The 20,738-nt window shown below is 37.0% G+C and overlaps 2 protein-coding genes across 3 annotated transcripts; one reads left to right on the top strand and one right to left on the bottom strand.

The window, feature by feature from the left end:
• Positions 1 to 13,541: 13,541 nt before the first annotated feature.
• Positions 13,542 to 15,382, bottom strand: LOC134278788 (large ribosomal subunit protein mL54-like). Its single transcript, XM_062761072.1, has 2 exons — positions 15,239 to 15,382; positions 13,542 to 13,904 (listed from the first exon to the last, which is right to left on the bottom strand). The coding sequence occupies exons 1-2, from the start codon at positions 15,339 to 15,341 to the stop codon at positions 13,555 to 13,557; spliced, it is 453 nt and encodes a 150-aa protein (XP_062617056.1). The 5' UTR covers positions 15,342 to 15,382; the 3' UTR covers positions 13,542 to 13,554.
• A 226-nt stretch (positions 15,383 to 15,608) lies between these two features.
• LOC134278801 (ATPase family gene 2 protein homolog B-like) lies at positions 15,609 to 20,396 on the top strand. 2 transcript variants are annotated; one of them, XM_062761081.1, is made up of 9 exons: positions 15,609 to 15,672; positions 16,293 to 17,366; positions 17,710 to 17,913; positions 18,010 to 18,168; positions 18,431 to 18,640; positions 18,935 to 19,126; positions 19,532 to 19,669; positions 19,973 to 20,095; positions 20,250 to 20,396. In XM_062761081.1, exons 2-9 carry the CDS (start codon positions 16,299 to 16,301, stop codon positions 20,394 to 20,396), a joined length of 2,241 nt encoding a protein of 746 aa, XP_062617065.1. In that variant the 5' UTR covers positions 15,609 to 15,672; positions 16,293 to 16,298. The 2 variants fall into 2 exon arrangements, with proteins under 2 accessions (XP_062617065.1, XP_062617064.1); XM_062761080.1 differs by lacking the exon at positions 15,609 to 15,672 and adding an exon at positions 15,830 to 15,921.
• The last annotated feature ends 342 nt before the right edge of the window (positions 20,397 to 20,738 follow it).

Below are 20,738 nucleotides of genomic sequence, written 5' to 3'. Positions count from 1 at the left end.
GTCAATTCAAAATTTAAGTAAATTAAGTACCGGTAAATAATTTACAACAAACTTTCAGTCAAATAGAAGGTTTGTGAGGAAGTATTCTTTATTTCCTTCCTGACATTTGATATCTTTTCTCTTTGACAGAACTACATTATTGGAGATGGTGGAATGAGGACGTGGAGGCAGCTGGCACTTCATCGTTGGAGATAGTGGAATAAGGACTTGAAGGAGGCTGGGCATATTGGATTGGAACAGCATGCCAACAACGCTGGAATGGAGGTATTTGTTAGTCATTAAAGAAGAGAAGAGGTAAGATCGTTTCATTATTATTTTTGCACTCCTACCAAGTACTAACATTTCCTTCCCCTCCCCTCCTCTCATCACATCTTTTATAATAGTTATGTTTAGTCTGTTTGTTGGTTGGTTTTGTTCTGTTGTTTTTTCTTTGTCTAATCTTCTCTGTTCTCTCTTTGCCAGGACTTCAACGTTGGAAATGGTGGAATGAGGACTTGGAGAAGGCTGGGCATATGGGATTGGAAGAGCATGCCAACAACGCTGGAATGGAGGTATTTGTTAGTCATTAAAGAAGAGAAGAGGTAAGATCGTTTCATGATTATTTTTGCACTCCTACTAAGTACTAACATTTCCCTCCCCTCCCCTCCTCTCATCACATCTTTTATAATAGTTATATTTTGTTTGTTTGTTGGTTGGTTTTGTTCTGTTATTTTTTCTTTGTCTAATCTTCTCTGTTCTCTCTTTGCCTGGACTTCAACGTTGGAGATGGTGAAATGAAGACTTGGAGTTGGCTGGCGTTTCATCATTGGAATGAGGACTTGGAGAAGGCTGGGCATATGGGATTGGAAGAGCATGCCAACAACGCTGGAATGGAGGTATTTATTAGTCATTAAAGAAGAGAAGAGGTAAGATCGTTTCATTATTATTTTTGCACTCCTTCTAAGTACTAACATTTCCCTCCTCTCCTCTCCTCTCATCACATCTTTTGTAATAGTTATGTTTTTTCTGTTTGTTGGTTGGTTTTGTTCTGTTGTTTTTTCTTTGTCTAATCTTCTCTGTTCTCTCTTTGCCGGGACTTCAACGTTGGAAATGGTGGAATGAGGACTTGGAGAAGGCTGGGCATATGGGATTGGAAGAGCATGCCAACAACGCTGGAATGGAGGTATTTGTTAGTCATTAAAGAAGAGAAGAGGTAAGATTGTTGCATTATTATTTTTGCACTCCTACTAAGTACTAATATTTCCCTTCCCTCCCCTCCTCTCATCACATCTTTTGTAAAAGTTATGTTTTGTCTGTTTGTTGGTTGGTTTTGTTCTGTTGTTTTTTCTTTGTCTAATCTTCTCTGTTCTCTCTTTGGTGGAATGACTTGGAGTTGGCTGGCTTTTCATCGTTGGAGTTGGTGGAATAAGGACTTGGAGTTGGCTGGGCATATGGGATTGGAAGAGCATGCCAACAAGGCTGGAATGGAGGTATTTGTTAGTCATTAAAGAAGAGAAGAGGTAAGATCGTTTCATTATTATTTTTGCACTCCTACTAAGTACTAACAATTCCCTCCCTTCTTCTCCTCTCATCATGTCTTTTGTAATTGTTATGTTTTGTCTGTTTGTTGGTTGGTTTTGTTCTGTTGTTTTTTCTTTGTGTAATCTTCTCTGTTCTCTCTTTGCCGGGACTTCAACATTGGAAATGGTGGAATGAGGACTTGGAGAAGGCTGGGCATATGGGATTGGAACAGCATGCCAACAACGCTGGAATGGAGGTATTTGTTAGTCATTAAAGAAGAGAAGAGGTAAGATCGTTTCATTATTATTTTTGCACTCCTACTAAGTACTAACAATTCCCTCCCCTCCCCTCCCCTCCTCTCATCACGTCTTTTATAATAGTTCTGTTTTGTCTGATTGTTGGTTGGTTTTGTTCTGTTGTTTTTTCTTTGTCTAATCTTCTCTGTTCTCTCTTTGCCGGGACTTCAACGTTGGAGATAGTGGAATGAGGACTTGGAGTTGGCTGGCTTTTCATCGTTGGAGTTGGTGGTATAAGGACTTGGAGTTGGCTGGGCATATGGAATGGAGGTATTTGTTAGTCATTAAAGAAGAGAAGAGGTAAGATCGTTTCATTATTATTTTTGCACTCCTACTAAGTACTAACATTTCCCTCCCCTCCCCTCCTCTCATCACATCTTTTGTAATAGTTATGTTTTGTGTGATTGTTGGTTGGTTTTGTTCTGTTGTTTTTTCTTTGTCTAATCTTCTCTGTTCTCTCTTTGCCGGGACTTCAACGTTGGAGATGGTTGAATGAGGACTTGGAGAAGGTTGGGCATATGGGATTGGAACAGCATGCCAACAACACTGGAATGGAGGTATTTGTTAGTCATTAAAGAGGACGAGAGGTAAGATCGTTTCATTATTATTTTTGCACTCCTACTAAGTACTAACATTTCCCTCCCCTCCCCTCCTCTCATCACATCTTTTATAATAGTTATGTTTTGTCTGTTTGTTGGTTGGTTTTGTTCTGTTGTTTTTTCTTTGTCTAATCTTCTCTGTTCTCTCTTTGCCGGGACTTCAACGTTGGAGATGGTGGAATGAGGACTTGGAGTTGGCTGGCTTTTCATTGTTGGAGTTGGCTGGGCATATGGGATTGGAACAGCATGCCAACAACGCTGGAATGGAAGTATTTGTTAGTCATTAAAGGAGAGAAGATAACATCGTTTCATTATTATTTTGGCACTCCTACTAAGTACTAAGATTTCCCTCCCCTCCCCTCCCCTCCTCTCAGCACATATTTTGTAATAGTTATGTTTAGTTTGTTTGTTTGTTTATTTGTTCTGTTGTTTTTTTTTTCTTTGTCTAATCTTCTCTGTTCTCTCTTTGCCGGGACTTCAACGTTGGAAATGGTGGAATGAGGATTTGGAGAAGGCTGGGGATATGGGATTGGAACAGCATGCCAACAACGCTGGAATGGAGGTATTTGTTAGTCATTAAAGAAGAGAAGAGGTAAGATCGTTTCATTATTATTTTTGCACTCCTACTAAGTACTAACAATTCCCTCCCCTCCACTTCTCTCATCACATCTTTTGTAATAGTTATGTTTTGTGTGATTGTTGGTTGGTTTTGTTCTGTTGTTTTTTCTTTGTCTAATCTTCTCTGTTCTCTCTTTGTCGGGACTTCAACGTTGGAGATGGTTGAATGAGGACTTGGAGAAGGCTGGGCATATGGGATTGGAACAGCATGCCAACAACACTGGAATGGAGGTATTTGTTAGTCATTAAAGAGGAGAAGAGGTAAGATCGTTTCATTATTATTTCTGCACTCCTACTAAGTACTAGCATTTCCCTCCCCTCCCCTCCTCTCATCACGTCTTTTATAATAGTTATGTTTTGTCTGTTTGTTGGTTGGTTTTGTTCTGTTGTTTTTTCTTTGTCTAATCTTCTCTGTTCTCTCTTTGCCGGGACTTCAACATTGGAGTTGGTGGAATAAGGACTTGGAGTTGGCTGGCTTTTCATTGTTGGAGTTGGTGGAATGAGGACTTGGAGTTGGCTGGGCATATGGGATTGGAACAGCATGCCAACAACGCTGGAATGGAAGTATTTGTTAGTCATTAAAGGAGAGAAGAGGTAAGATTGTTTCACTATTATTTTTGCACTCCTACTAAGTACTAACAATTCCCTCCCCTCCCCTCCCCTCCTCTCATTACGTCTTTTATAATATTAATGTTTTGTCTGTTTGTTGGTTGGTTTTGTTCTGTTGTTTTTTCTTTGTCTAATCTTCTCTGTTCTCTCTTTGCCGGGACTTCAACGTTGGAGATGGTGGAATGAGGACTTGGAGAAGGCTGGGCATATGGGATTGGAACAGCATGCCAACAACGCTGGAATGGAGGTATTTGTTAGTCATTAAAGAAGAGAAGAGGTAAGATCGTTTCATTATTATTTTTGCACTCCTACTAAGTACTAACATTTCCCTCCCCTCCCCTTCTCTCATCACATCTTTTGTAATAGTTATGTTTTGTGTGATTGTTGGTTGGTTTTGTTCTGTTGTTTTTTCTTTGTCTAATCTTCTCTGTTCTCTCTTTGCCGGGACTTCAACGTTGGAAATGGTGGAATGAGGACTTGGAGAAGGCTGGGCATATGGGATTGGAACAGCATGCCAACAACGCTGGAATGGAGGTATTTGTTAGTCATTAAAGAAGAGAAGAGGTAAGATCATTTCATTATTATTTTTGCACTCCTACTAAGTACTAACATTTCCCTCCCCTCCCCTCCTCTCATCACATCTTTTATAATAGTTATGTTTTGTCTGTTTGTTGGTTGGTTTTGTTCTGTTGTTTTTTCTTTGTCTAATCTTCTCTGTTCTCTCTTTGCCGGGACTTCAACATTGGAAATGGTGGAATGAGGACTTGGAGAAGGCTGGGCATATGGGATTGGAACAGCATGCCAACAACGCTGGAATGGAGGTATTTGTTAGTCATTTAAGAAGAGAAGAGGTAAGATCGTTTCATTATTATTTTTGCACTCCTACTAAGTACTAACAATTCCCTCCCCTCCCCTCCCATCCTCTCATCACGTCTTTTGTAATCGTTATGTTTTGTCTATTTGTTGGTTGGTTTTGTTCTGTTGTTTTTTCTTTGTCTAATCTTCTCTGTTCTCTCTTTGCCGGGACTTCAACGTTGGAAATGGTGGAATGAGGACTTGGAGAAGGCTGGGCATATGGGATTGGAACAGCATGCCAACAACGCTGGAATGGAGGTATTTGTTAGTCATTAAAGAAGAGAAGAGGTAAGATCGTTTCATTATTATTTTTGCACTCCTACTAAGTACTAACATTTCCTTCCCCTCCCCTCCTCTCATCACGTCTTTTGTAATAGTTATGTTTTGTTTGTTTGTTGGTTGGGTTTGTTCTGTTGTTTTTTCTTTGTCTAATCTTCTCTGTTCTCTCTTTGCCGGGACTTCAACGTTGGAGATGGTTGAATGAGGACTTGGAGAAGGCTGGGCATATGGGATTGGAACAGCATGCCAACAACACTGGAATGGAGGTATTTGTTAGTCATCAAAGAGGAGAAGAGGTTAGATCGTTTCATTATTATTTCTGCACTCCTACTAAGTACTAACATTTCCCTCCCCTCCCCTCCTCTCATCACGTCTTTTATAATAGTTATGTTTTGTTTGTTTGTTGGTTGGTTTTGTTCTGTTGTTTTTTTCTTTGTCTAATCTTCTCTGTTCTCTCTTTGCCATATATTCAACATTGGAGTTGGTGGAAATTGGAGTTGGCTGGCTTTTCATTGTTGGAGTTGGTGGAATGAGGACTTGGAGTTGGCTGGGCATATGGGATTGGAACAGCATGCCAACAATGCTGGAATGGAGGTATTTGTTAGTCATTAAAGGAGAGAAGAGGTAAGATCGTTTCATTATTATTTTTGCACTCCTACTAAGTACTAACAATTCCCTCCCCTCCTCTCATCATGTCTTTTGTAATCGTTATCTTTTGTCTGTTTGTTGGTTGGTTTTGTTCTGTTGTTTTTTCTTTGTCTAATCTTCTCTGTTCTCTCTTTGCCGGGACTTCAACATTGGAAATGGTGGAATGAGAACTTGGAGTTGGCTGGGCATATGGGATTGGAACAGCATGCCAACAACGCTGGAATTGAGGTATTTGTTAGTCATTAAAGAAAAGAAGAGAAGAGGTAAGATCGTTTCATTATTATTTTTGCACTCCTACTAAGTACTAACAATTCCCTCCCCACCCCTCCCCTCCTCTCATCACGTCTTTTGTAATAGTTATGTTTTGTCTGTTTGTTGGTTGGTTTTGTTCTGTTGTTTTTTCTTTGTCTAATCTTCTCTGTTCTCTCTTTGCCGGGACTTCAACATTGGAGATGGTGGAATGAGGACATGGAGAAGGCTGGGCATATAGGATTGGAACAGCATGCCAACAACGCTGGAATGGAGGTATTTGTTAGTCATTAAAGAGGAGAAGAGGTAAGATCGTTTCATTATTATTTCTGCACTCCTACTAAGTACTAACATTTTCCCTCCCCTCCCCTCCTCTCATCACGTCTTTTATAATAGTTATGTTTTGTCTGTTTGTTGGTTGGTTTTGTTCTGTTGTTTTTTCTTTGTCTAATCTTCTCTGTTCTCTCTTTGCTGGGACTTCAACATTGGAGTTGGTGGAATAAGGACTTGGAGTTGGCTGGGCATATGGGATTGGAACAGCATGCCAACAACGCTGGAATGGAGGTATTTGTTAGTCATTTAAGAAGAGAAGAGGTAAGATCGTTTCATTATTATTTTTGCACTCCTACTAAGTACTAACAATTCCCTCCCCTCCCCTCCCCTCCCCTCCTCTCATCATGTCTTTTGTAATCGTTATGTTTTGTCTGTTTGCTGGTTGGTTTTGTTCTGTTGTTTTTCTTTGTCTAATCTTCTCTGTTCTCTCTTTGCTGGGACTTCAACGTTGGAGATGGTGGACATAAGGACTTGGAGTTGGCTGGGCATATGGATTGGAACAGCATGCCAACAACGCTGGAATGGAGGTATTTGTTAGTCATGAAAGAAGAGAAGAGGTAAGATCGTTTCATTATTATTTTTGCACTCCTACTAAGTACTAACATTTCCCTCCCCTCCCCTCCTCTCATCACATCTTTTGTAATAGTTATGTTTTGTTTGTTTGTTGGTTGGTTTTGTTCTGTTGTTTTTTCTTTGTCTAATCTTCTCTGTTCTCTCTTTGCCGGGACTTCAACGTTGGAGATGGTAGAATGAGGACTTGGAAGCTGATGGCACTTCATAGCTGGAGATAGTGGAATTAGGACTTGGATTTGGCTGGCTCTTCATCATTGGAGATGGTGGAATAGGGACTTTGAAGCTCTACCCTTTGTGCCTTTTAGCTTATTATTTATGTTAAAGAGGAGTTAGCAAGTAATCTCTTCATCATGAACAGGTAAATTGTTATGAAAATAAATTTAATAACATGTAACTTTTGATGGCTTGAACTCTGACTTCTTGAAGTCTGCAGTCCCTATTTTTTCCATATATTAATATAAATTTATGCTCAAATTTACTCTTGATCTCAAAGATTCTCTTTCTCTCAAAACCCTTAATCACTCAAAGTAAAAATCAAAGACTCCCTTCCCCCATGCATAATATATTGAAATTTACTGTCTTCATCTCAAAATGGCTATGTGTATGCAAGCATTACATAACTGACACCTTTACCTGAACATTTAATTAGCTTCTGGTGTAACATGCGGCTTCCAGTAAATAGGATGTTTATCTATATACTAGGGGTCTTTTGCATAATAATAAAATACTTATTTGATAATTACTTAATTGACTAGCTGTCTTATGATTTTGAGAGGCAATGAATCATGAGATGAGACACTAACTCTGAATTAGTGTCAAATGAATAATAAAAATACAGAAGTTTATGATTATAACTACAATGTGGAATAAATCAATGTATTTTAACTACAAATCAAGTGTTATGAAATTGGTTGAAAAATACTTAATTGTATTTCAAAGTCAATTTACTTTTTAAGCCTGTCAATCAGATTTATGCATTTCGTTCACAGTGCTATCAAATGTATCAAAATGTACATGTATTGACATCTCAGAAATCTGATGAAATTTCATTAGAATTACAGAATTTCTTATTTTTTACATTCTTATAACCTATCTTATAATTATTGCAAATTTTAATGGCATTTTAATAAATTATATAAAACAACAAAGAATCATACCCTGTCCTTTCATTCTTATCAAAGACTGTCTTGTGTTCCAGTCTGTTTCAAGCTCAATTCATGGCAATTGCACTTAATCAGAGAAATGTTTTTTGCGACCTTAGATCAGTTACATAGAATGATAAATTAACTTTTTATCCTTTATGTTGATTTTTCATTAAGATTTGTCTGTATGCATAATACTTTTTCCTAGGAGAAGAGACTAAAAAAGGCACTTAAAGATCTACCTGGCAAATCAAAAGGAGCCCTGGAAGCATGGAAGATATTACTTACAAGTTAATGGATATTGACTCTGAGAAAGTGCAACTGCAACCAACAGCTGCAGGAGGCAAAACTGATAGACAATGATTTAACAACATGTAGAAATGCCAGTCGCATCCTAGAGGACATAGTGAAAACGTTTGCAGAAGGCAAAAACTGATTGACAATGATCCTCCAAGATTTGGAAACAGCAGCCACACCCAAGAGGACTTGGTGGATTCAACTGAAGGAGGCAAGGCTTCTGGATTTTGAGGCAGACCAGATGGACAATCATCTTCTAAGATGTGGAAACAGCAGCTCCTCTCAACACACACCCAAGACCATAAACTGAGAATAAACTTTTAAACCAAATAAACTTTTTGAATAAGTTTGATTATGAAACAAAAATATATGTTTGAAGTTAAATGCATATTCAATACTGCAAATTTTTAAGTGAATACATGAGATACACTCAAGATATTGAAAATAAGATTTTGACCCAAGCCTACTCTCAGTTTATGGTCATGGGGTCTGAGGACTTGGTGGAAACAACTGGAGAAGGCAAGGCTGGTGGATGTGTTAACATTCCAAGGTGTGGAAATAACACCTGCAGCCAAAAGGACTTGGTGGAGACAACTGGAAAAGACCAGATTGATGGATGTTGACAGGCTTCCAAACAACAAGACTTATACAATGGAAAACTTTCACTAATCAGGTATTCGAAGTAATTATAATGATCCAAAATCTTTTTTATTATTAAAGCAAATAATTAATTATTAGAGGTAAATATTTTTTACTTTTAATTCTTTTAATATTCTGTTTTATACAGAAAGATCCTGAAGAATATTAACTTCTATTTCACGGTGTGCTTTGGTGATTTGGAGACAGCGCCCTGTAGGAGACTCAGATGAAGTCATGTGGTGTGCTTTACATTATGAATGATGAGGATCTCTCAGGTATTGTGAAAGTTGCCCTTATTAAGCCATTCTGTATGACCCTTGTTTCTTCATCTTCACTTCAATAGACCAGATTTTTATCCTAATTTTATTCAATATCTTACAGAAATCAAAGGAGTCAATTTCAATGACCTCTTCCACCTCCTCCCTGAAAAGTGAAAAAAAAATTGACACAAATTGCAACAGGAGGAGATTTAAATTGATAACGTTGACAAAGTTTTCCTTCAATATTGTGGAAAAGAGCATTTGAAACCTTACAGGAATTAAATGAATCATCTGGCAAAAAGGAACACCGATGGATATTTACTCTCATAAAGATGTGGAAATGATCATCTTCAGTCAGAAAATTGGTGGAATCATTCTGAAAATTCAATACTGATGGCACTTAATCCTCCGAGAAAAGGAGACAAAGAGCTCTTGCAAACTGGAATTGGTGGAAACAGTGGAAAAGCAGAAACTTATAAACATTGACCCCCAAAATGTGGAAATGAGCACTTACAGCAAATAAGGCAGGAATTGATGGAAACAAGTGGAAAAACAGACTGATGGACATTGACCCCCAAGAAGTGGAAATGAACTATTGCAAGACAGGAATTTGTGGAAAAACCTGGAAAGGGCAAGACTGATTGACATCGATCCTTCCCATTGTGGATTAACTAATGATCATTAGTCAGACAGGTATTGGTAGAAACAACTGGCAAATGAAATTCTGATGGATTTTGACCCCCAAGGTGTGGAAATGAAAAGCTACTGGCAGATATGAATATATGTAAACAACTGTAAAAGACAAGACTGATGGATGTTATTGACCTTCCCAACAGTAAAACTTACCAAGGTGGATAATTGTCACTGATCAAGTAATCAACATAATAAATGTTCCAAAATCTTAAAAGTGTTAAAGCAAAAAGATTATCATTTTATAGCTAAATAATACATGTATTTTACTTTTCCTGATTTCTGTTGCATACAGATAAATGCTAAAGTATCTTAACTTCTATTTCATAGTTTGCTTGATGATTTGGTGACATTACCCAGTAGGAGATTCAGAGGAATACATGTGGTGTGCTTGACAATATGAATGATTAGGATCTCTCAGGTATTGTGAAAGTCGCCCTTATTAAGCCATTCTCTATGACCCTTGTTTCTTCATCTTCACTTCAATAGACCAGATTTTTATCCTAATTTTATTCAATATCTTACAGAAATCAAAGGAGTCAATTTCAATGACCTCTTCCACCTCCTCCCTGAAAAGTGAAAAAAAAATTGACACAGACTGCAACAGGAGGAGACTTAAAAGGATAACGTTGACAAAGTTTTCCTTCAATATTGTGGAAAAGAATAGTTGCAACCTTACAGGAATTGAATTGATCATCTGGCAAAAAGTAACACTGAAATATTTACTCTTTGACAATTGGTGGAATCAGTCAGAAAATTCAATACTGATGGTACTTAATCCTCCAAGATGTGGAGACAAAGAGCTACTGCAAGCTGGAATTGGTGGAAACAGTGGAAAAGCATTGACCTATAGACATTGACCTCTAAAATGAGGAAAGGAGCAGTTAGAGCCAGGCAGGAATTGATGGAAACAAGTGGAAAAACAGACTGATGGATATTGACCTTCCAAGATGTGGAAATGAAGAGCTACAGACAGGATATTGTGGTAAAACCTGGAGAAGACAAGACTGATTGACATTGACCCTTCACAATGTGGAAATGAGCATGCACAGCCAGAAAAGGAATAAGTGGAAACAACTGAAAATGCCAAGACTGATCTTAACCTTCCAGATGTGGAAAGGGGCAGCTACAGCCAGTCAGGAATTTGTGGAAACAAGTGGAAAAGACAAGAATGGTGAAGGTTGACCCTCCCAACAGCAAGAACTTATCACATTGGAAAACTCACTGATCAGGTATGTGACATAATTAATGATCCAAGATCTTTCTTTAAGTGAAGTAAAGTAAAAGATTAATATCTTACAGCTAAATAATATTTTGCTTCTCTAAATTTCTGTTTAACTTACTGATAGATGCTGAAGTATATTAACTTCTATTTTATAGTGTGCTTTGATGATTGGATGACAGTACCCAGTAGGAGATGCAGATGAAGTCATGTGGATGTGCTTGCCATTTTGAATGACTTTAAGAGCCTTCAGGTATGATAATAAGTAAATTATCCAAGTATAACTCTAAGACTCTTTTCTTCATTTTTACTTCATTAGACCAGATTATTACCTTAATTGTGTTCATATCTTACAGAAACTAAAGGAGTCAGTATCAATAACCTCTTTCACCTTCTCCCTGAAAACAGATTTTATAAAATGACACTTAATATGCTGCATTAGGAGAATACTTAAAAGGATTATTCTTCATCAGTGTGGAAAAGAGCATTTGTAGCCTTATAGGAATTGAATGAAATCATCTGGCAAAAAAGCAATGCTCATGGATATTTAGCCTCTAATAAGGAGAAATGATTATCTTCTGTTAGACAATTGGTGGAATCATTAGAAAAATGCTATACTCCTCAAAAAAGTGGAAATAAAGGGCTACAGCAAGACAGGAATAGGTTGGAAAAACCTGGAAAAGGCAAGACTAATTGACATTGACCGCATTCACATTCTGCATGGAAATGAGTAGGTACAGCCAGACATGAAGTTTGTGGAAACAATAACTGGAAATGCTATATTAAAGAATGATGAATATTGACCCTTCAAGACGAGGAAAGGAGTAGCTACATGTACAACAAGACAGGAATTTGCAGAAGCAACTGTTAAAGACAGCCTGATAAATGCATTGCTGACCTTCCCTATAGCAAGACTTTTCACAGTGGATAACTGTCACTCATCAGGTATGTGATATAATCAATAATCTGTCTTTTTTGAAAAAGTACATCCTAAGAATATCATCTTAGGGTTATGTAATATTTTGCTATGATACAACTTTTTCTTTCTTAATTTCTGTCTTATACTATATATTATAGATGCTGATTCAGAAGTATTATTTTTCTATTTTTATAGAGTACTTGAATGATTTGATGACGGTTCCCAGTAGAAGATTCATGCAGATGAAGTTATGTGGATGTGCTTGACATTTTGAATGACAAAGCCTTCAGGTATGGGAATGATAAAGTGAACCCTCGACTATGCCATTTTTTAAGACTGTTTTTCATTTTCACTTCTTCAGTCCTTATGGTTACCTTTTTCCTTATTTATTGACAGAAAATAAAGGTATTGTAGAGGCATTTCCTTTGGAGTAAACAAAAGATGACAAAGCAGAAAGCCAGTCCTGTAAAGCACACACAAGCACATCCAGTCCACCAACGTTATGGGTGTCTGAGTTAGAAGAGGGTATGGGGTCGCCCACTCAGACACGTGGGTTTTCCCCAGGTGCTCCGGTTTCCTCCCACACTGACCCCACAAAGCTTTTAATGCTGCCTGCTTGGAAAAACATTGCTTCCTTTAGGATTTGCATGTTTTTTATAAAGCAGAAGGTTCCAAGCCCTTAAAAGCAGAGGAGAAGTTTTATTTTGAATTACCTGTATTTGGTCACCCCAGTCAATGAGGTGACCTTACTGTTGCTATCTTTTTCATCTGTTTAAGGTACAGGTAAAGAAAACAAACATGATTTTAAACATGTTTATTTTGAAATTGGCTATTGTTGATCTTAGCATATTTAAAAGCAGCAAGGGGTCGTGAAGTGTATAGGGCGACCCCAAATTACAAGTAGCATCAGCAAACAACATGAAAAATAAGCATATAATGGCTGTTCCTGGTATACTGCGAATGGTAATTATCCTTAGAATTCTATTTCATGTATTTTAAATAAACTTTACAATCAAAAAGATGTATTCCTGGTTACAAGATCTTTCCTTGGTTACCACCAAATTTGACTTCTCGACCTTGTAGTGTGACCCACTTTTATCTAAAATTACCAAACTTTAAATTTGGTCATAACACTTGATCACTAAAAGCTTGGCCTTTCATACTTCACAGGTGTATTTATTGAGGCAAGATCTTTTAATGGGTATAACTAATCTTGACCTTTTTACCATGACCTGAGAGTTTGACCCACTTTTAATAAAACTTTAACCTTAGTTTTCGAACAGTCATATTTCACAGGTTTATTTCTTATGACAAGACCAACAATTTTGACCTTTTGAGTTTGACATGCATTAGAGAAACTTCAGCTCTCACCATATGCTGCCATAAAGATGCATCAGTGTTTTCAACCTCATTTTGTTTTTACGTGAGACTACCTCGCTGAGTCTCAGGTCAAGTTAGCATTTTTGACTGAATTATAAATAAAGCTTTTATTTGTAATACAGTAAATCTGGAAATTTTTGCTGTAGATAAATTTTTAGCAAATTTGCTAGTGCATTGCATTCGCAAAAATATTTTTCTTAAAAATTAATCACCAATAAGAAAATGTAAACAAAGCAGTGGTCATTCGCAAAATTTTGAAATGTAAAAATTAATCAACAGCATTTTGACCCGAATTCGCAAAATAAAACTGACGTAAAAATTTCAAGATTTATGGTATAATTCAACCTTGTTCCAAAAGGTGTCATAAGACATGTACTTGAATTGTTTGCAATGTGTATTAATATTAAAAAAAAACTAAAGTTTTTTCTTCTTGGTATAAGCACAATTTATTTTTGCAAACAAGTTATCCTGAGGGACATCAAATTGTAAAATATATGATAATTCAGTCTTCTAGCTATAAACACAATGCTTGGCCACACTTTTCTCCTCTCTTTATTCATTTGTTGTATACTTCTTCTACGCACTAGCCTCCAATACTTATGAGTGCCGGGTTCATGTTCGTAAGCACCTCTTTCTATTTTAAGATTCCAAAGCCAGTCTGGATATTCATTGTCTGGCTTTATTTCTGGGTCAGATCCTTTGTTCATTATGTTTGCACCACATACATATTTACACAGTTTTTCAGGGTCTTTTTCAGCATCCAAGAATTTGTCCACCTTTTTTGCTAGTCCTTTTACTAGAGAAAAAAACTTTCAAGAATTAATATCAGTCAACATTTGAGTACAAGCATATTAATAAATCAAATTATGAAAAAAAAAACAAGAACAAAATATATATTTACTTGCATAAAGAAAACTATCCTAGATATAGAAACTTGTCTAATCCCACTGAGACTGTGTCAATAAAATATGTGCAAAATAAACAGCTGTAAAGCTCAGCAAATTATATATAACGAACATAAGCATCTGCACTTCTATACATGGAAATAATACCAGAGGCCAATGGGCCACAATGCTCACCTGAGTAACAAATGACCCTCTGTTCTTCAAGAGCTGATACTTTTCCCGCCTAATCTTAATATGTAATCCTTTGATCATTTTTTATGAGTTTATTAATATGACTAATAATGGCATTGCTGTTCTTGAGAAGAGAGTTTTTACAAAGATATATAATTGATGTTAAAATTTGACCTCCTGTTGTGTCCCATCCTACCCTTGGGTCATATAATTATTATATGATATAGACATAAGTACCCTGTATTTTTGAATCTACAGCATGTAGTGAATACTAGGCTAGTGATGCTCCATCGTCGCAAACCACGGCCAAAATGCACGATCCTCTCCCATTCTGGCTGTGGTTGCATGAGACGAGATTTTCTCGTAGCTCATTAAAGTATTGAACAATGCGAGTTAAGCATAGTCGGAAATTGACCTTTCATGCGACCTTTCAATACCCAACCACAGTGTACGAAATACTGCTGATGTAATTTGTTGATTTCAATTGCGATGGAAACAAAACTTGTCATTGACTGAATATGACGTCACAATAGAGAGGCGTAAATATTCAGTATTACGACACTTTCTGTGATCAAGCAGCCACGGGTAGGAGAGAGCTATATGCGGACTCCGAACCGTGGCTTGAGACGATGGTGATGCTCAGTCTCACATTAAGGTTTATCTTTTCTGGTTTAGTGGATCTTGAGATTTTTAAATGATGATAACATACATAAACAAATTCTAAACTGTCTTCTCCTTGAAAGAGGGCATCATAATTCCTTTGATTAAATTTCAATCTCACCCAAGAATGCTTTTTGGCATGTCTGGTTGAAATTGGTTCAGTGGTTCTTATTTACGAAGAAGTAAAATATGTGATAAGTTTATAAACAACACATGTCAGACAATCTTCAGTCAAAAGGCTGACTCTTGAGCCTTACCCTCAGGTGAGCTAGAAAGCTATTTACTACTATTAAACCATTAGTGATCAGTTTTATACACCCCCCCCCCCCCCTTGTAAACGTTTTTTCACTGTTAACCTTTATTCATTTATATCGCTATTTACAAAATTACTTACCATCTTTCTTTGCAAATGATACTGAACTTATATGAAATGTTCTACTATGCGCAAAACAAAAACTTTTACAAAAAGCAAACGATTTAGACAATCTGAGTGTCATTCTTGGATGTTTGGGTAATTGCGGTGTCGTATGAGTTTTTGTCCCATGTAGTTTATCCTGGATTTACAATTATTGTATTACATTTTTTGACGTATAGATTTCATACAAATTTTAAAGACATAGGGAAAATATTTAAACACAATATATCGGTATAAAAGATATTAATTCTAGTCAAATTATTTTAGGTTAAAACACCTTGAAGTTGTAAATTCATATTTGATAACGACTAGAAAATTACACTTGACACCGTTAACCTCGTTATAAATTCAAGATGTCAGCCCCCATGTGAATGCATCCCACATGATTTAAAACCAGGAGAAAACCATCGTTGGTGGGTGTCATGATATAATACTCGAGGAAATTATAGATCGTTCTATTTTAAGTCCATATTTTATCTTGTTTCTTGAAAATTATATTGTTGAGAGATGTTTGTAAACAATCATTAGGTGACCCAGGGACCTATATACTATATAGGTCCCTGGGTGACCGAGGTGTAAAGTTGATCCGAAATTCCTCAGACTTAACACCCCGAGCACATACCATAATACGAAAGCGGGGGATAGAGCCAGAGGAATCTCTGGTCAGTGAAAAGTTCTCACTTCTGGGGTAAATCTCCCCTCCTGTTTGAAATTGATTGTCCCAGTTGTTTCACCGTTTATTTAGTTGCTATCCCTAGATCTAGGTGTTTCATCTTGAATATTTTTGGGCAAAATTATTTACAATGTAATGAATTTTGGGACAGTGTAATAAACATGCTCTTTTGAGATTTGTTAAGAAATAGTTTGAATTTTTGCTTTGAAATTCTAGTGAAAGAGGCATTCTGTCTGATTAAATCCGAATGCAATATAACATGGCTGCTTAGTCTTACGGATAGCAATTTTACCCTTCTGATTGACATATCATTAAACAAAATATCTTGATTTTAATTTGAATATCTTCTTTGGTATTCAGGAAACAATGGAGCATAAGCAGTTGGTGAGGAAAAATACAGACATTACAACACAGAAATGTAAAGTTGACATACCTACTCTCAAACAACTTGGGATTAAGCCAGGATCTTTTGCAGCCATTTCACTGGAGAACACTGAATACATTTGTCAAGTTTGGTCTATGCCTCACTTATCAGGAACTGGGATAGAAGTGGGCACTGCAGTGACAAGGCCAACTGAAGGGAAGACAGGGAAGTCCTGTACGATTAAACAACTGGATGTTGTACTAGGTAAAGGTGTTAGTGTGAGTATTGTAGTGACAAAGGCACAAGAAGTTAAAGTTTACAGGAAAATGAAGACAGAGTGTGCAAGTAAATTGGAGGATATCTGTAGGGGTCTGTTATATAAAACCTGTGTATCTTCTAAGGCTGTTGTGGACAAGGAGACTTGTATGCTGGCAAAATTACATGGGATTTCCATTATTATGATAGACAGTGTATCTGATCAGGATTATTGTATTGTTGACAATGCCACGACTATAACTGTGAATGATATACAGAGTAGAGAACATTACATGCAAAAACAAACTATTGCTCAGACTACTCCTTTAGGAGGCTTAGATAAAGTTGAGGAAGAGTTGATGGAATTTCTCTCTGCATCATTTAGTGTAAAATCTAATGTAAACAACATCTTGAGGCTCCCCAGGGGAGTTCTTCTTCGGGGCCCACCAGGAACAGGGAAGACTTCCCTTGTCAAACACATCTGTAACAAATGTAATGCTTTCCTAATCTCCATTAATGGACCAGAAGTGTTTGGATCACGTCCAGGGGAAACAGAGGAGAATATAAAAAGTGTATTTGAGAAAGCCTTCCTCATGAGTGAGGAGGGCCCTTGTGTTATTTTCCTGGATGAGATTGATTCTGTTTGTCCAAAAAGGTGGGACTCTGACGATACCAATAATACTCGATCAACTAGCGTGTTTCTTAATTACCTAGACAGAATAAGTGACTGTACAAACTTAGCTGTGATCGGGGCCACCAACAGACCAGCGGCTCTTGACCCGAGTGTGAGGCGACCAGGAAGGCTGGACAAAGAGGTCAGAAGTCAATTAATTTTTGTAGACATGTATGTATAAGGGATGTTTGTCATCATATAAGTCAAAGGGTACAACTGAATGAAGTCAACTGTGACTATGATAGTCAACTGTCATAAAGTATGTAATTGTACACAATGTGAGACATGTTTGCCTGTCTTAAATTCACCCAGTCACAGTTCTATTTAAGAAATGCTTTCTTTAAATTTATACCATTTTAAATTTGCCCAGCTGCGTGAAAGGCGGAAGGGGTGAAAAGAAAATGGGGGCAAAAATTTCCCCATAAACAGTACCAGTTATACTTTTAGATGGAAGTTCTAATTGAAATATTTTTTAAACCTTTTAGATTATGATAAATGTTCCTACACTTAGTCAGAGGAAAGAAATATTGAGACACCAGTGTTCTGGATTAAGAGTTGATCCCGGACTGAATCTAAATGAGATAGCCAAGATGACCAATGGATATGTAGGAGCTGACCTGATGTCTCTCAGCCATGAAGCAGCATTTAGAGCCATGAGCTTTCTTCAGTCAGATTCTACAGATAATAAGGTAACCACAAAATAGAATTAAAAATGCCAACAAAATCTGATTTTAAAAACTGATCTCCTGTAGACATCAATTTAGTTTCAGAAATCTTACTTTTAGGTAGTGGATACTCCATTGATAACAACAGAACATTTTAAGGAAGCCCTGAGGAAAGTGATGCCCTCCACCCAGAAGGGGTCACCATGCACCACTGATTTTGACCCTGTACACTGGGAGGATATCGGAGGTCTGGAGGAAGTGAAACTGAAAATTCAGCAGGTTCGAATATACTAGAAATACATTCTATTTTGAAATCAAGACTTTTCTTTTTATCTTGATTCAACTCTGTAAATCTGTCACCATTCCCAGGTCAAATAACTAGTAAAACTGAGAGGTCATTTTGCAGTCCTTTCCTTTTCCATTTGTTTGATAAGCAGTATTGCAGTACATGTATTGAAATTAATTCACTTCGTTATGTTAACTAAATGTATCATTACTGCAATGACATTTATTGATCTCATCAGGACTTTAAATTTTTCAGGCAGTGGAGTGGCCCATTAAACACCCAGAAGCTTTTCGTCGTATGGGCCTACCAAGCCCACGTGGTGTTCTATTGTATGGGCCCCCAGGATGCTGTAAGACCACACTGGTCAAGGCAGTGGCTACCTCATCTAATGCCACATTCCTGTCCATTAGTGGGGCCCAGCTGTTCTCTCCCTTTGTTGGGGACTCGGAGAAACTCATCTCAGAGGTATAAGAAGTTAGATGTGTTTTGATAACTTGATTCTACAATTTATCATCTGTAGAATCAGGAATGGTTGCTCTATTAGCCTTTAATACAAGATTTTAGAATTGTTAGACTTATCCGTAATGAATTGAACTGAATTATTCTTCTGCCAAATAAAATAAATGTAAGTAAATTCTTATTAATTGTGAATTTCATGGATGCTTTAAAGAGCATTTAAAAAATTGTTACACTTAAAGAACCATGCATTATTTTTTAGTGGTTTGAAAATTACCAGGTAAAGATCATTTTCTCTCTTAGGTATTCCAGAGAGCCCGTGCTGGTGCCCCTTCTCTTATTTTCTTGGATGAGATAGACTCCATCATTGGCAAGCGGTCTGATGGGACATCACAACGTGGGGTCCAAGAGAGGGTACTGTCTACATTACTCAATGAGATGGATGGAATTGGAATCAGATTGGATGAGAAAACAGATTCTTTACAAACAGGAGAGGTATAAATCTTACATCTCTAGTGGATATGAATATTTTAGTGGTGGATAAAAACATCCCAGTGATGAGCATACATATACCTTGAATGCTTGTAGATATAAAAATCACGATGCTTTGTGTGCTTTATTTCTCAAGGAAATTTGATAGTTTACTTAGCAATGGATGCCAGGCATTCTATATTGATTTTATAAAACAAGCGTCAAATCAGAGATGACAAAAGATTGACCTACAACTATTTTGCGACTTAATTTTTACAACTTGATTCTCCATATTGGCTTTCAATTTTTAGTCAAATGGCTCAGTGAGGAGAGTGAAAAAATTACTTTTGAGATTTTATTTTGTTATGAAATCTGAAAAATTACTAAAATAAACAGTTTCATTGTATTTAAAAGACCACAAAATTTCAGGATGGATCAGTCATAGACCTAGCTAATAAGAGTGTACTGGTAGTAGCTGCTACAAATCGACAGGACATGTTGGATGAGGCTCTTACCAGACCAGGCAGATTTGACAGATCAGTGTTTGTACCCCCACCAGATATACAGGTATTGATGCATGGTTTTTTTTCCAGCTCACCTGATCCAGAGGCTCAAGTGACCTTTCTGATGAAAAAGTGTCAAGTGACTATCTGTTGTCTGTTAACTTTTCATATTTTCGACTTTTTCTCAAGAACCACTCAGCCAAATTCTACCAAACTTGACAAAAGGGATGATTGGGTGAAGGGAATTTAATTTTTATCACAGAAAGTGTTGCACCCTCTTTAAATGAGATCCCATTGACATTAAATCTGTATTTATATAGGCATGTACTGTTATTTTGTTGTTCAAACTGAATTTTGTTCTGTACAGGGTAGGCTAGAAATTCTGAAAATCTGCACAAAAACCATGCCAGTGAAAGATGCCAATTTGACTGATCTTGCCACAAAGACTGAGAACTACACAGGAGCAGATCTAAAAAATCTCTGCCGTGAGGTATACTACAAGTACATGTGTAGATACTGAAAGAATTTGAATGTTTTTATAATAAAATATAGACTCATTTGATTGAAAGAAATATTGGTTGAGTTGCAAAATGTTTTTGCAATATCACCGTCAGACAATAACATTCTGCGACTTCTATTGACAGGCTGCCTTGCTGGCATTGACAGAGAACTTTTCGTCTGATGTCATCACAGGAGAGCACCTGGACACAGCCTTGTCTATAGTGAAGCCCTCAATTACTCTTTCACTACTGTCAAAATACAAACAGGAGAAAAAACTTTTTGTCTTGTGACGAAACATGAAAGAATATTTTCTTTGCTCAATAAATTAATATCTTTTTAAAGTACTTGTCATTCTTTAATATGCAAAAAATATTTTAAAATTTAATTAACTTGATGCATAATTATACCCCACGCAACAAGTTGCATGAGGTATAATGTTTTTGAACTGTCCGTCAGTCAGCGTGTTAGTCAGTCAGTCAGTCTGTCAGTCCTGTTTTTTTGTCAGCACAACTCCTCATAAACTGCAGTACACAATTTTGTCAAGCTCTGCAGATATTTAGGACACAAGGTGTAGATTGCATATTACCAGGAAATTCCGATTACTTTATTTTTTCTGGGAATTTCCACACTTT

This window comes from Saccostrea cucullata, unplaced genomic scaffold (assembly GCF_032062105.1).
Source record: "Saccostrea cucullata isolate Sc308-1 unplaced genomic scaffold, CSIRO_AGI_Scuc_v1 ctg491, whole genome shotgun sequence".
In the NCBI taxonomy this organism is placed as follows: Eukaryota; Metazoa; Mollusca; class Bivalvia; order Ostreida; family Ostreidae; genus Saccostrea; species Saccostrea cuccullata.
This window is presented reverse-complemented; position numbering and strand designations above follow the sequence as displayed.